Raw genomic sequence first — 14,015 nt, 5'->3', positions numbered from 1 at the left:
AACTAACATCTTCTTCAAAACTATACAGTTCAGGCTCATCTAGTTTAAATAAGTTCATACGTTCTGGTGCCAGCTAGTGTACGACTATCACACTTAGCTCATAGCACTGTACGTCAGATGAGAAATGAGACTGAACTGGGGACAAGTGACGTAATGAAAAATATTAGGCAGCAAAAGGAAAAGCCAGGCACCTAACTCATACTGGTTTTCAAAGGGCGCTAGGTGCCAAGTTACCACATGTGCTTTTGAAAATGTGGTGAATTATTGTGGTGGGGTTGGTTTTTTTTTTGTTTTGTTTTACAATCTACCACGTCTCCAGTCATTAATGAGAAGCCAGCATTCTTTTGGCCTGCCTGCTCAGTGCAACTCATTTCTGAAAGCTACATGGGACTTACCGTTCGAAAAGCTGCAACAACCAGGTTGGAAGGAAACAGGTTTCTGTAAAAATAAAACAAAACAAAACGAAGTAAAATATTTCCCCATCTAAAGAATAAAATGAGTGTATCATGACTTTTTATTTTGGAGAAACACCAAACCTATAGCAAGGGCAAATATTTTGGCATTAAAATGCTGTATATTTAATTAACTTTCACCAGTTTTATGCCTGAGGGCTCGTCCAGACTAGGGGGGGGAAATCGATCTTAGATATGCAACTTCAGCTACGTGAATAACGTAGCTGAAGTCGAATATCTAAGATCGAATTACTCACCCGTCCAGACGGCGCGGGATCGATGTCCGCGGCTCTCCGTGTCGATTCCGGAACTCCGTTGGGGTTGATGGAGTTCCGGAATCGATATAAGCGCGCTCGGGGATCGATTTTAACCCGCCGATACGGCGGGGTAGTCTGGACGTACGCTAAGTGAAACTATTACTTTCCTCATTACTGAATAGCAGGTAAATTAATACCCATTCTTTCTCCTAATTCTCATGTGATTGTTTTTTCATAGCAAGAACTTGACATCATTATAATCAGCAAAATCAATCTCAGGGGACCATTTCACCCTTTAATACTGCAAGGGCCATTGAGTAGATCCAAGAAATCTGCTTCCCTAAATAGCCAGTATAAAGCCTGACAATACCACAGACAGCTCCGGCCTGCAGCACTGAAGTGGTTAAAAGTCCTAGGTTTAAGAAGGTGCAATCCCATAGAAATCTGCAGTCTAAATTCAACGGTGGTTTAAAATAGTGGTGTAAACTGCACATCAGACATAAGAGTCCTGAAAATGGGTATGAAGTGTAAAGTAATAACAGTCTAACAGTCTATGAAGTGTAAAGTAATAACAGTCTATAAGGTGCTTTACAGATCCAGACTAACACGGCTACCCTTCTGATACTTTGCCAGAGCAGTTTATTTCACTCACCAAATCACTATACCAGCAAAAACATACACTACACGCATCCGACGAAGTGGGTTTTCACCCACGAAAGCTCATGCTTCAATACGTCTGTTAGTCTATAAGGTGCCACAGGACTCTTTGCTGCTTTTACAGATCCAGACTAACATGGCTACCCCTCTGATAGTTTTGTCAGTATAACTGTATCTACACTAGGAGGGTATAGCTGTAACGTCAGTAGACCTCTGTCTACACTATAAAGGTATAGTTTTATAGCAAAACTTAAGTTTAGCTGAGGCCTTAGAGTATAGAAGAAATGGAAGGTAGCAAATCCAGGGAGCAGCAAAGGGAAAGTGTGCAGAGAAACTACATCTTTGAAAGGAAAGAGAAGCTAGCTGAAGGTAAGGGTATGTCTACACTAGCACTTTTGTCGGTCAGAGTGTGAAAAAAACCAACACACCCCAGACCAACATAAGTTTCACCAATAGAAGCAGGGGTGTGGACAGCGCTATGTCAGCAGGAGAGCATCTCCCACCAACACAGCTCCCACCACTTGTTGGGGGTAGTTTAATTATGGCAAAAGGTGAGCTCTCGCCCGCCCATCCCTTCAGCGCAGAGCAGCTCTAGGGGAGTACTTACAGCAGCACAGCTGCAGCTGTGGACACAGCCTACCATGTGCTATCAACTCAACTGATAACCTGTTTGGTGTTCTCCTATTCACAGCTCCTTTATCCAGTCACACCGGACTTTCCCACAGCCTTGATGATACTACAAAGTACACAGACTTTCACAAAACAACTGGTTGTTAACACTCAGAGCCTTTCTATTGCTTTTGTCAACAGCATTGAAAGCATGATAGGAATAATTTGTGGTTTATTGAGTCAGATCGCATTACAGCTGAGAAATATGATTTTATTTCATAGAAATTTACAATATAAATGTTTTGCTGAGCTATGAAAAGAAAAGATAAGAAAAGAAAAGTAATTCAAGCCGGCTCCAGTACTGCAAACAGTTATGCACATGATTAACTTGATGCGTGTGAGTTGTGCCACTGACCTCCATGGGACAACTCATATGCATCTAGTTAAGTGCACATGTAACTGTTTGTAGGATCAGAGCATTAAGCCCAGAACTTAAGCACATATTTAAATTTAAGCATGTGCTTAAATCCCCATTGTGTTTTAGTAGGTGGCTTAGTGCTGCTGAAAGCCCCAATTCAGCAAAGCAAGTGGCAATTTTTGGCTTCAAGTGCTAGATAATACTTCAAGGCCATTCTAAACATTGGTGAATGCTTCAAGGCCATTCTGAACATATGCACAGAAATGTGACTGTACTTCTCCAATCACCTGACCTGATTTTGACCCTGAAGACAGAAAAGAACATTTTAGTTTACAAAAGGATAGAATTATGGGCCAAATTAATTAACAATGAAAGATCAAATAAAAGATTGGATGTTTTGTCTGCTCAAATAATAAAGTCACTTCTGACTACCATGGAAGCATCTAATTTAATGTGTTATTCTTATTTGTTGTGGAATCTACTATTTAGGAAAATATTTTTAGCCATAAAAGCCTATTATCAAATAAGTGATTTAATCAGCTATACACTAAGATGCAATTTTACACAAAGTAGGGTTATAATTCATTAAGATAAGTCAGCATGTGAATTAAATCAGCCTTTGATGAGAGACAGGACACTGTGAAAGTGCACAGGCTTTCAACTTCATCAGAGGGTGAATCTGTGAAGACACTCCCACAGTAAATAGTTTAATCGAATGTGTTCCATAGGAAAATGCCATCCCACAACTGACTGGCTATTTGGGCTGATCACGTGCTCACATCAGAGGCAGTGTTTATCATGAGCACTGAAGCAAAACTAAGAGACCTTGGAAAGCCAGCCCCAGTTCTGTCAGTACGAGTCTGTGTTCATTATGTCCCCAATTCAAAATGGAAAATTCACACATAGAAGCACAAACATACTTCCTGTCCATGTGTGCCACCATAAAGGAAGGACAGCACTTAGGCGAATGTGTAATTGCACATGAAAATCAGATACAGCCATTGGACAACATTTTTTCTCAATACACCATTTTATACTTGGAATTTACATGGGTTCCTATGAAACAAAGTGATCAATAATTATATAGAGCACCATGGATCTTCTACACTTTACAAAGGAGATCAGTATCATTATCCCCACTTTACAGAGGGGTAACGTGAGGCACAGTGAAAGGAAGTGACTTGCCATAGGTCACCTGCTAGGCCAGTGGCAGGAATAGAACCCAGGTCTCCCAAGTCACAGTCCAGTGCTCAATCCACTAGGATCCACTGCTTCTCTATAACTTTTTTTTTTTTTGGTGGTGATGGGGAGGGAGAATAGAAGTAATTCAGGTGATGAGACAAAAAATAACTGCCAGGATCACTACAAACACAAACACACACATTCACTCGCCCCCGCATCTATTGCTCTTTTCCTAGCCTACTTTCTGCCATGAAGGATAGACAGCCTCCCACAGTACGCTGCTCCAATTAGAGCTTGTCTAGATAGGGAAGTTATTCTTCAGAAGTGGATTATGTTAAACAGGAACATGGCACTCTTATTCTGGAATATGAGTGTTCACACCAGGAGATACTCCTGAACAGCTACTGCACTTCGAATTCTCACCCTTCCTTAATCTGAATTACTTTTCAAATATTGGCAACCCTTCTTTCCAGAATTAAGGGTGTCCACATAGGAAGTTATTCTAGAATAGCAATTTCCCCAGGCAGACAAGCTCTTAGAAACCTGTGAAACAGGGCCAATCCAAGCTCATGAAGGGAACCACAGGGGAATGGTCCAGAAGGTCCACAGTAATTGTGGATAAGGGGTGTGATGAGCTTGGGGAGTAGGGTTAGATTAATAGGTTATTTGAATGTGTAACATTCAAAGTTTAGTTTGCTCTAAAAAGACTCCAAGCCCTGAAGTGCCTGTTACATCTTACTAAAGCACATGAGTGTTATCACTCTGCTGGCCACCCTTGAGCAAACATTGGGATTGTCTGATACTGAGTACGCTGTTTATCCTGCCAGCATGTGGTTCAGTGATAGTACAGTCCTTGCTACCATTACTGAGGTGGTAGAACTGAATGATGTCAGTGCTGGGAAGGAAGAGAGTTACATAACTTATATGGTGCATGTTTCATTCCTGTTTAACTCCAGAGGATCTGCTACAGATCCTCCCCTCCTCAGGAAAGGGGGATGCCTTACACATAGGAGCCACTTTAGCCTCAGGGGAGTGGTAGCAAATGCAGACCACCTCTGTGCTCTGAAGGGGAGGAATGCTTCTCACTGTGCCTCTCCTCAGTGCCCAGGCCAGCGACTATGGCTGCGAGCTGGGCAGAGAACTCCGCACTTGTCACAATACAATACACATTTTGCAAAAAGAAACAGAGCCACCACTCATGTGGGCATTATTCAGCATGAAAGGACAGCGCTGCCTCAGGTCTCGGGCACTGGCAGAGCTCAGTGAGGAAGCTTGCAAAATAACTGCCCTATACCTGATGCAAGACAGCACAGTCACTTAACTTAATTTCATCATTTAAAAAGGAACCTAGATAAGGAGACAACTACTGTTAGAGGAGATTAGACTGGGGTCTTCTCTGTTATAGGTATACACCCACTTAGAAGCTTTTCTCCTGTTCACAAATGCACAACCGTGTAAAAACAGCAACTGTTCCATTCCCTAATAATTACAAAGAATCGGTTCCACCAATAATGCAGGGGATGTTAGTGTCTGAATCAGAATGCAGCAAAAAAACAAGGGCAGACTGTAACATTTCCCGTTTAACCTACAACATTCCCTTTTTCATAGCGTATGCAACAATCATGAGGTATCAGAAAAAGACATTGCTGGTTGCCAATAAAATGACACTCTGTGTTTAGCATATCTTGAAAATACACAGTTCAAGCAACCATATAATTGTAACTACAAACCCACCATTCGCTATCCCACATCATGGTCATTACAATGCAAGACTTTTATCCCTTTTGGTCTCACAGTAGTGTGTTGCTATTTACTGATATTCTCATTTTTATAACTCTTTCAAAAACAGATTGAAAGTTTGTCTCTGTTTGTTTCTAAGGACCATTACTTCACCACAGCTGCCTAGGGCTAGCCACTGGAATCTATGAAACCCTGTCCATCCCTCAATTTACAGGGCTAATCCATGGCTGTAAGATGCAGTGCCACTAGATTGTTAATTTAAGGCCACTGCAGGCAGGCAGAGTATTCTCTGCAAACTCAACTGAGAATGGCACTAAGAGCAAAAGTACTCCGGCATTCTGAGCCTGGCTCTGATACTAACTCCTGGAGTCTCGATCCAGCCTGTTTTGGTTTCTCCATCTATAACATGGGGATGATAATTTTCACTCCCTCCCAGGGGTGTTACAACTAGAGCTAGCTGAAAATTGGAACTTCCATCCTGCAGGAAACTTTGAGATTTTGAAATCTGGTTTCACTCCAACAGGGAGGGGAGAAAAATATTCTTTTTTGTTCTGACCTTCAATAAATATTTCATTTTCATAAAGTCAAACATTTCATTTAGACTTTTATGTTAAAGTATAAAATACATAAAAGTCAACATCAAAGTAAAAATGAAATGTTTTGACATTATCGAAATGAAAGTTTTTGATAATTTTTCATAGAAAATGTCAGTGAAATCAATTTTGCTACAAACCGTTTCAACTTGGTCAAATCAGTATTTTCCAATGGAAAACTGTTCAGGCAGAATTTTTTTGACCAGCTCTAGTTTATGACATGTTCATTTGTATCTGTAGAGCGCTGTATAAATTCTAAAATTCACCAGAACAAAGTGAACCCTGTACCTGGATGCAATAATTGTTTTCCCAGAACTTTTCTATATGCTGGCAGTTATGCCTGGATCCCAGCACCAGCAGTTACCCTCCACTTCCACAGCAGGAGGCTGGCAAAGACCTGAAAATCCATGCCTTAATCCCTGATTTTTTTAAAAATATAAAACAAGTCAGCTGAATTTGAATCACTCACTAGCCTTCCTCAAAACTGCAGTGTGAAACTAGATCAGCGAACTCAGGACCAGATCTCATATTATATGCCAGCCCAAGCGAATTTAATGGCAGTATAGGAGAATCAAGGATACAGGAAAGGGCAAAGTGGATACAAAGCATCCTCTAAACCCGTATTTCTCAGAAGGAGCCTCTGTATTTTTGATGGAGGCCTCTGTATGTGCTCAGATGTAGCCCTAAACCTTTTTCTCCCTTTGAATCTATCCACTCATTAGTCAGCTTGCTGTTAAACCAAAGGAGGACCTACTTCTGCAGGAGCTGTGTGTCTGTATCACCTCTTCAGAGGTCTGGCCTAGTGAATGAGTGATCAGTGGCCAAGCCAGGGAACAGAACCAAGCCTCAGCCTCCCATGGCACGATGCAAAGCACTACCTCTGGCCACCAAGCCAACAGACTTCTTAAAAAAACAACAAACAGAATGGCATGTCCTGATAAAGGACATCTTTTCTAATTGCCAGAGAATCCATGTTAAATATTGACTCTCCAGGCTGGGCCCAAGCTCCCATTCACTCTTTCCACCCACAGGAAGGTTTACACTAGCTTTCAATTCTGTGTTGTGCCTAAAAAGTGCACTAAGACTGTGAGTGCCACTTACACTGCCATTAATAATCACCTCATGGTCCAATTCACAGATACATGGCTTCTCAGGCCAGAAGGAACCATTATGATCCTCTAGTCTGAACTCCTGCATAAAACAGGATATAGCATTTCACTGTTCCACTAACTCCTGCCTCAAGCCCATAACCTCTGGTTGAGCTGGAGTCTATCCTTCAGAGAGCCGATCCAGTCTTGATGTTCAGGTGGGTCACAGCCACCTGTTTTTCACAAGCTAATTATGAACTGCCTTGGTACCAGTGAAAATGTTTTAATTGATTTTTGACTGAATATAATTATGACCAGCCTACATATTTTGGCATTTGCTGTTGCCCCAATTTGAACTGAACTGAGTAGCAGAATCTCAAAGGACATTTCCAGACACCACAGATTATAGCCAAAAAATCAAAGCCACACATCTTTGTGTTCAACTGAAGTGTTTCATGCTAAAAAAAAAAATCATAGTGCATCAGTGTTGTGTGCTTTCAGTGTGAAAGTGATTTTGCACTGGCTACCAGCTGGATTCCAGGCACAGTTCAAGGTCTTGATTTGAACCAGTGAAGCCCTAAATGGTTTGATGCTTTGCCAGCTTAAAGACCTTCTCTCCTGTAGCATTCTGCCACAGCTGAGATCAGCAAAACATTTTAAAAAGCAATAGTTGGGAGAGAGGGAAACAACCAGTGGGGTGTTTTCCATGCAAGTTCCTCACATAACTTGCTCTACTCCTGGTCTGCCAGAGCCTGGATTTGTTAACCTTCTGGACATACTGCAAAGCTCTTTAAAAAACAAAAACAAAACAGGTGCTTGGGGAGGGGACAGAGCAACAGTCTTGGGATGGTGCTTCCAGGTTTCAGGGTGGGATTCTGTGTTGAGCTGGCCAGTGTGTTGGAGGTGATACATGGGGGTAGGGGATGGCGGTGTGTGGGAACAGTCCATTTCATCTGATTTTTCAAACTGGATTTTGTCCCATCAGCGCAGTGGCCTGAGTGTGTTTTAGAGGGGTGCTTATTGCTAAGGATTAACAGACTGCTTCTCTCCCTGTGGGACGTTGCCACAACTGAAATCAAAGCAGAGGGACAGAGTTGGAGCACTGCTCCCAGAGCATGCTCCTCGAGGGATTCTTGACTTTGGAATTTGCTCCCTTCCCTCATTCACCAAAGGCTGGATCTGTCAATCATCAGGGCATGCGTCATGGGTCATCTTTTCTCCAGGACGTTTGAGGATAGGTTGGCTGAGGTACAAAGGGGTTTTTCTGTCTGCTGGGGGAGGTTTGTATGATTAGTGTGTATTTCTACATATGGATGGGAAGAGCAGTCCATTATCTTAGGATATTTTATTAGATTAAACTATGTATGGGCACTCTGAATATAAGATAGGCATTTAGTTATGTCTGTATAAACCAAAATAGGTGGGAAACCAGTCAATGTTTTTTCTCTAGAAATGGCACCAATGTGCAAACTAGTGTTGTTTACTGAGCCAGCATGTGTATTTTATTTTATTTATTTTTTAGCATAAAGGATTAAATTTCATTGACAACTGGGACACAGACACCCATTAGGCAAAGGGATCACTGCTGTGGATCACTGCTGTTCTTTACAAGCAGCTCCTGTCTCAGATCTGACTAACTACACCTAATACTCTGCTTTCATGGTATTCACCCATAAAAGGTAGCATGTAAGATCTCTACTGAAAGCTTGTAACTTATCAATACTCAATCACTGTGAGATGTATTTACACATAATATTTAAGGAATAACAAAATTATATTGAAAACTATCCCTATGGGATTGGAGTAAAAGTTAGTCACCAGAGAATAATGTGGCCCATTCAAGCACGAGAGAGTTGTCATCCCTCCTTGGTCAGCCAGTGATGTAATATAAGGTTCAGTTGTCTACCCTTGACCCACCTCAGAATAGTCAATGGAAAATCGTCAAAGACAACTGCAAACAATCAAAACCACTTAGGGGTAAAAAGGAACATTATGGGGGTCACCCTGTCTATGACTAAAGACATAAGATAGATACGAAAGACACTCTGCAGCCATTCACTGAGGAGACATCTCATGGAGTGGGGTTGTTTCATGAAAGAGTGGATCCTGGTTCCTGTGAAGCCAGCCAGCTCCAAACCTTTTTTTTTTTTTTTTTTTTTGGGGGGGGGGGGAACCTACTTTATGAGATAAAAAAATGTAACTATTAATAAGGGTGGGCCCTAGTTTGCGTTTTAAGATTTTGTTTTGTATTGTTACCATTCGTTTCCATCACTCCCTTGTTTCTAGTGGAACCTCTATTCTTCTTTAAAAATACATTATTTTGTTTTATTGTAAGTGCTCATAAGTGCTGTGTGTGATACAGCAGCAGTGGTTTAAGGTAAAACTGGTAAAGTGGGATACACTGCTCCATTGGGAGCAGAGGATCCAGGATTTCTGTGAGTAGGCTGTGTCAGGGCTGGATATCAGAGGGGATCACTTCAAGGGGATTGTGGTGCACCTCTTGTTTATCTGCACAGCAAAGACAGGATACTAGCACAACCTGGAGGAGAGTGAGTGAGTAGCTAAAAGGCTGGTGGTCTTAGGAATCGAACACCCCATTACCACAGCAAGACTCCCTCTCGCAAGAGGCAGAAGGTAGGGAACAAGATGACTTAGTCCTGGGAACCCCACGAACCATCACAATACACCTTATCAAACCCGACTCTGAGTTCTATCGACATCATTTAAACTCAGCATTTGCATTTAGATGATGTTGGGGGAATCTGTCCACTGCTCCCAAGTTTAGATGGAACTTCAGAAATCCTGCCAAGCACCCTTGGAAGTGCCCAGCCCGTCCATCATGTATGCATTCAGAACACTCAAAACTCCAGGATGATATATAAAGAAACCACCACACACACCCAGCACCCTGTGAATGTGCAGCCTCAGGCTTGGGTCATTATAATGGTCTTCTAGACTCTCACAGTTTAGCAGTGAGAGGTCGATTCTTTCTACATTTTAAACAAATTGTTTTTGTTTTTCTTAGGGTACATCTACACTACCCACCGGATAGCGATTGATCTATCGGGGATCGATTTATCGTGTATAGTGTAGATGCGATAAATAAATCCTCGATCGCTCTCCCGTTGACTGCTGAACTCCAGCTCGGCGAGAGGTGGAAGCAAAGTCGACGAGGGAGCCACAGCGCGCTACAAGAACGAAAAGTAAATCATTTAAATTCGATCTAAGATGCGTCGATTTCAGCTATGCTATTCTTATAGCTGAAGTTGCGTATCTTAGATCGATCCCCCCTCCACTCTCCTGTGTAGACCAGGCCCTAGATTTGTTTCCCCCAGAGCATCAATTCCCATTCATCTGAATGGGCATTCTAAGCTCCCCACTTTTATTTTTTAATTAGGACTCTCAAGATTTCTCACGGTCAGTCCTTGGGAAGTATGGGATGAGGAAAGACCGGAATGTAGCTAAATACATGCATGCTGTTGAAAGTGTAAATCAGCATCACTGATTGCAGTTATTATCACTAATGGGCCTGCTAACAAGACTGTGTGAATCCATATTTATAGCACAACAAAAACAGGATGGAGAGCTCAAAAGTATTCAGTCAGATATGCCACTAGTTTTTACTGGCAATAAACAAATTTCCCTCAACAATAACAAAACATATATTTAAAAACAGGAAAAACAACTAAACCTTTGAACTAATATGTGTGTTAAACATAAGTGCTCACTTTGCTTTTATATTGTAACTCTTCTCCCCAGTCCAAAATATAGAAAAGAGATTATCAACTTTTATAAAAGGGAATTTATCTCCATACATTCACACTCATGATACTGTATCAATTTCCCTCAGTATATTTTTATCTGGAGACACTACACTCCAACTTGCAGGTTCTCATTTATTCTGCCACTTTTTTCAGATTATGTAGTAATTTTCTCACTGGTTAATCTCCGCAATGGGACTACTCACAGAGTAAAGCATTACTCAGTGTGAGTAAGATGACGCTATCAGGCGCTGAATACTGCTAATATATTGTGTGTTACACTTTCAAAGTGTGAACAAAGATTAATCAATGAATAAGAGATTGCATTTGGAAGTAATTTTGAGAATACTGTATTAAAAGTCTCTCCCTTTGATGAAGAAAATGTTGGCTCCTGTGTTTCACTGAAATGTGTCTTTTTTAAAAACAAATCTCTCTTATTCCGATTGTCACAGCATCTGCACACTAAAAATAGTGAACTGTAGAAGTGTTACAGGCAGATCCTGATCACCGCCCCCCCCCAGCACCTATTTAAAATGAAATAACAACAGCTACTACGCAATAAGACAAAATAAGAATAACTGCTCTGTAATTAGAAATGGAAGCCTTGCCTTTGAAGGAAGTTCTCACGGGGATGTAAACTTTGCCGCTGGCCACCTTTCTCTATGATAGGTGGAAGGAACCTACCAAATGTCAGGATGAAAAAGGAGTGGGATGGAGGATAATACAATCATGCCCCTCTATAAATCGATGGGATAGCTTTAACTGGAATACTGCGACCAGTTTTCATCACCACAGCTCAAAAAGGATACTGCAGAATTAGAGGGAGTTCAGAAATATGCAATAAGAATGATTTGAGGGCAGGAAAAAATTTCATATGAAGAAAGAATGAAAAGACTGGGTTTCTTTGCCTTCAACAGGGGAATCTTGAGTAGGAGTAGAGAGACTATTTTAATTCTCTGTTTGGCACTGGTGCGACTGCCACTGGAGTACTGTGTCCAGTTCTGGCACCCACAATTGAAGGATGTTGGTATATTGGAGATGATTCAAAAAACTGCCACGAGAATGATTAAAGAATTAGAAAACAAGCCTTACAGTGACAGACTCCAAGAGCCTAATCTAGTTAATTTAACAAAGATTAAAGGGTGACTTAACTACAGTTTGTAAGTACCTACATGAGGACCAAATATTTAATAATGGGCTGTTCAGTCTAGCAGAGAAAGATATGGCATGATCCAATGGCTGGAAGTTGCAAGGGGGCAAACTCAGACTGGAAATAAGGCATAAATTTTTAATGGTAAAAGTAATTAATCATTGCAACACTTTAAGTAGTGGATTCTCCCTCATTGACAATTTTTAAATCAATACTAAACTATATGCTCTGGGAATTATTTAGGGGAATTCCCATTGCCTGTGCTATACAGGAGATCCGACAGATGATCTCTTCTGACCTTAGAGCTATGAATAACAGGGGCCAGAATAAAAGCATGCAGACTAATGAATGGTCTACACCCTGTGTTAACCCAAGAACCAGGGGGCTTTCAAGGAAACCAAAACGGAATCAAATTCAAAACTGAACAAAGGAAATCACTTTCTCACACAACATATAACTAACCAATGGAGCTCACTACTACCAGCTATTATGAGGCCAAAGAACTTAGCAGGATTCAAAGTGGGATCAGACACTTCCAAAGGTCATAAGTGGAATTATAATAGTAAAAAAAAAAAAAAAATCTAGAAACCCTCCCGCTTCAGGGCATAAACCAACCTCTAACTAAGGGGCTCAGGAGAAAACTTAACCTGGGGCCAGGTAGCTGCACATCCTTCCTGTGAAGCATCTAGTGCTAGCCACTGTCAGCCCGGGGATCCCTAGGCTCCAGGAGCAGCCAGCTCCCGCCTGGGCACGGGTAGCGGCGGGCAGGCAGGTACCTGGCGAGGTCCAGGAAGGAGTCCACCGTCTCCTTGTTGCTGGGCAGGGCGTCGGCCAGCCCCAGAGCGTTGGTGTTCAGCGCCTGGGCCCCAGCCCCCGGCCGGATGATGAAGGCCAAGGCTACGGCCAGCGCGGAGGCCACCAGGGTGGTGCCCATGAAGTAGGCGATGGCGATGCCCCCCAGCTTGCCCAGGGCCCGCGTGTCCAGGCTGGCGGCGCCGGAGACCAGGCTGCAGACCACCAGCGGCAGGATGACCATCCGCAGCATGCGCAGCAGCAGCTCGCCGGGGAAGGCCAGGGCGGCCACCTGCGCCCGGCTGAGGTGCGCGCCGCGGACGGCCGCGCCCAGGGCCACCCCGAGCAGCACGCCGGCCACGGTCAGGATGACCAGGCAGTGCTTCCTCAGGCAGCGGCCGCAGCCCCGGCCCCGGCTCCGGGCCGGCTCCGCGGGCAGCCCCCGGGCCGCCGCCTCCAGCCCGGCCAGGGCGCCGCCCTGCACGTGGCCGTTCCAGCTCTCGCCCGGCTTCTCCATGCCGCCGGCCGGTGCTGGCCGCCCGATGCCGCCGCCGCTGCTGCCCCGGCTAGACAAGGCCCCCGCGCCGCCGCTGCAGCCCCGGCGGGGATGATGCAAGGCTGGCGCTGGCCCTGCCCCTCGCGCCGCCCGGCCGCCCCCCCTGAGCACCAGGGGCCCCCCGAGCGCGAGGGGCGCTGTCCCAGCGGCAGGGAGCGCGGCCGCCGCGCGGCGCTCGGGGCGAGCTACTTGTCCGGGGGAAGCCGAGCCAAAGGGGGCAGGGGGCGCGTTGCAATCCCGGCTGAGGTTTGTTTAGGGCCAGCGCCTGCCGGTTCTTCCCATAAAGGGGCAGGCAGCCCCCGGGAGAGAGGCTCATAGTGACCAGACAGCAAGTGTGAAAAAATGGGACAGGGGCTGGGGGGTAATAGGAGCCTATATAAGAAAAAAAACCCAAATCAAGGCTGTCCCTATAAAAGTGGGACATCTGGTCACCCTAGCTGCACATCACGTCTCAGAACCTCCCCTGGCTCACAGCCCCTTGCACCGCACGTTTCCTGAGGGGTCTGTCTAGACAGGGCCAGGGTTCAGCTTTGATTGGGCCTGTACAGCACATTAGCCCACTGAACCCCTCCTCCTGTCTGGGAGGCTAGTGAAAACTCTACCTTACCATACACAGTAGCAGAAATCAATCCCCATCATCACTGTGGGCCCAGGCTCAAGGCAACAGCGACTGGGGGTGGCATTTCCTGCTGCTGACAGCCTGCCTGGAGAAGAACAGTGCAAAGCAGGCAGAGTTACAATCTCCAGCCAGGCTGCTAAC

General features: G+C 44.0%; 1 protein-coding gene across 3 annotated transcripts in view; it reads right to left on the bottom strand.

Moving 5' to 3' along the window:
* Positions 1-13,231, bottom strand: part of SLC1A4 (solute carrier family 1 member 4) — a 37,242-nt gene extending 24,011 nt beyond the window's left edge. For all 3 annotated transcript variants that reach the window (XM_050952140.1, XM_050952141.1, XM_050952142.1), the window contains exons 1-2: positions 12,684-13,231; positions 396-438 (exon numbers count right to left, since the gene is read on the bottom strand). In XM_050952140.1, the coding sequence (XP_050808097.1) occupies positions 396-438; positions 12,684-13,216 (576 nt within the window). In that variant the 5' untranslated portion in view covers positions 13,217-13,231. The remainder of the gene's footprint in view (positions 1-395; positions 439-12,683) is intronic.
* Between the last annotated feature and the right edge of the window lie 784 nt (positions 13,232-14,015).

This window comes from Gopherus flavomarginatus, chromosome 4 (assembly GCF_025201925.1).
Source record: "Gopherus flavomarginatus isolate rGopFla2 chromosome 4, rGopFla2.mat.asm, whole genome shotgun sequence".
Taxonomy (NCBI): Eukaryota; Metazoa; Chordata; order Testudines; family Testudinidae; genus Gopherus; species Gopherus flavomarginatus.
The sequence above is the reverse complement of the archived record's forward strand: the minus strand, read 5'-3'. Positions and strand labels throughout refer to the sequence as shown.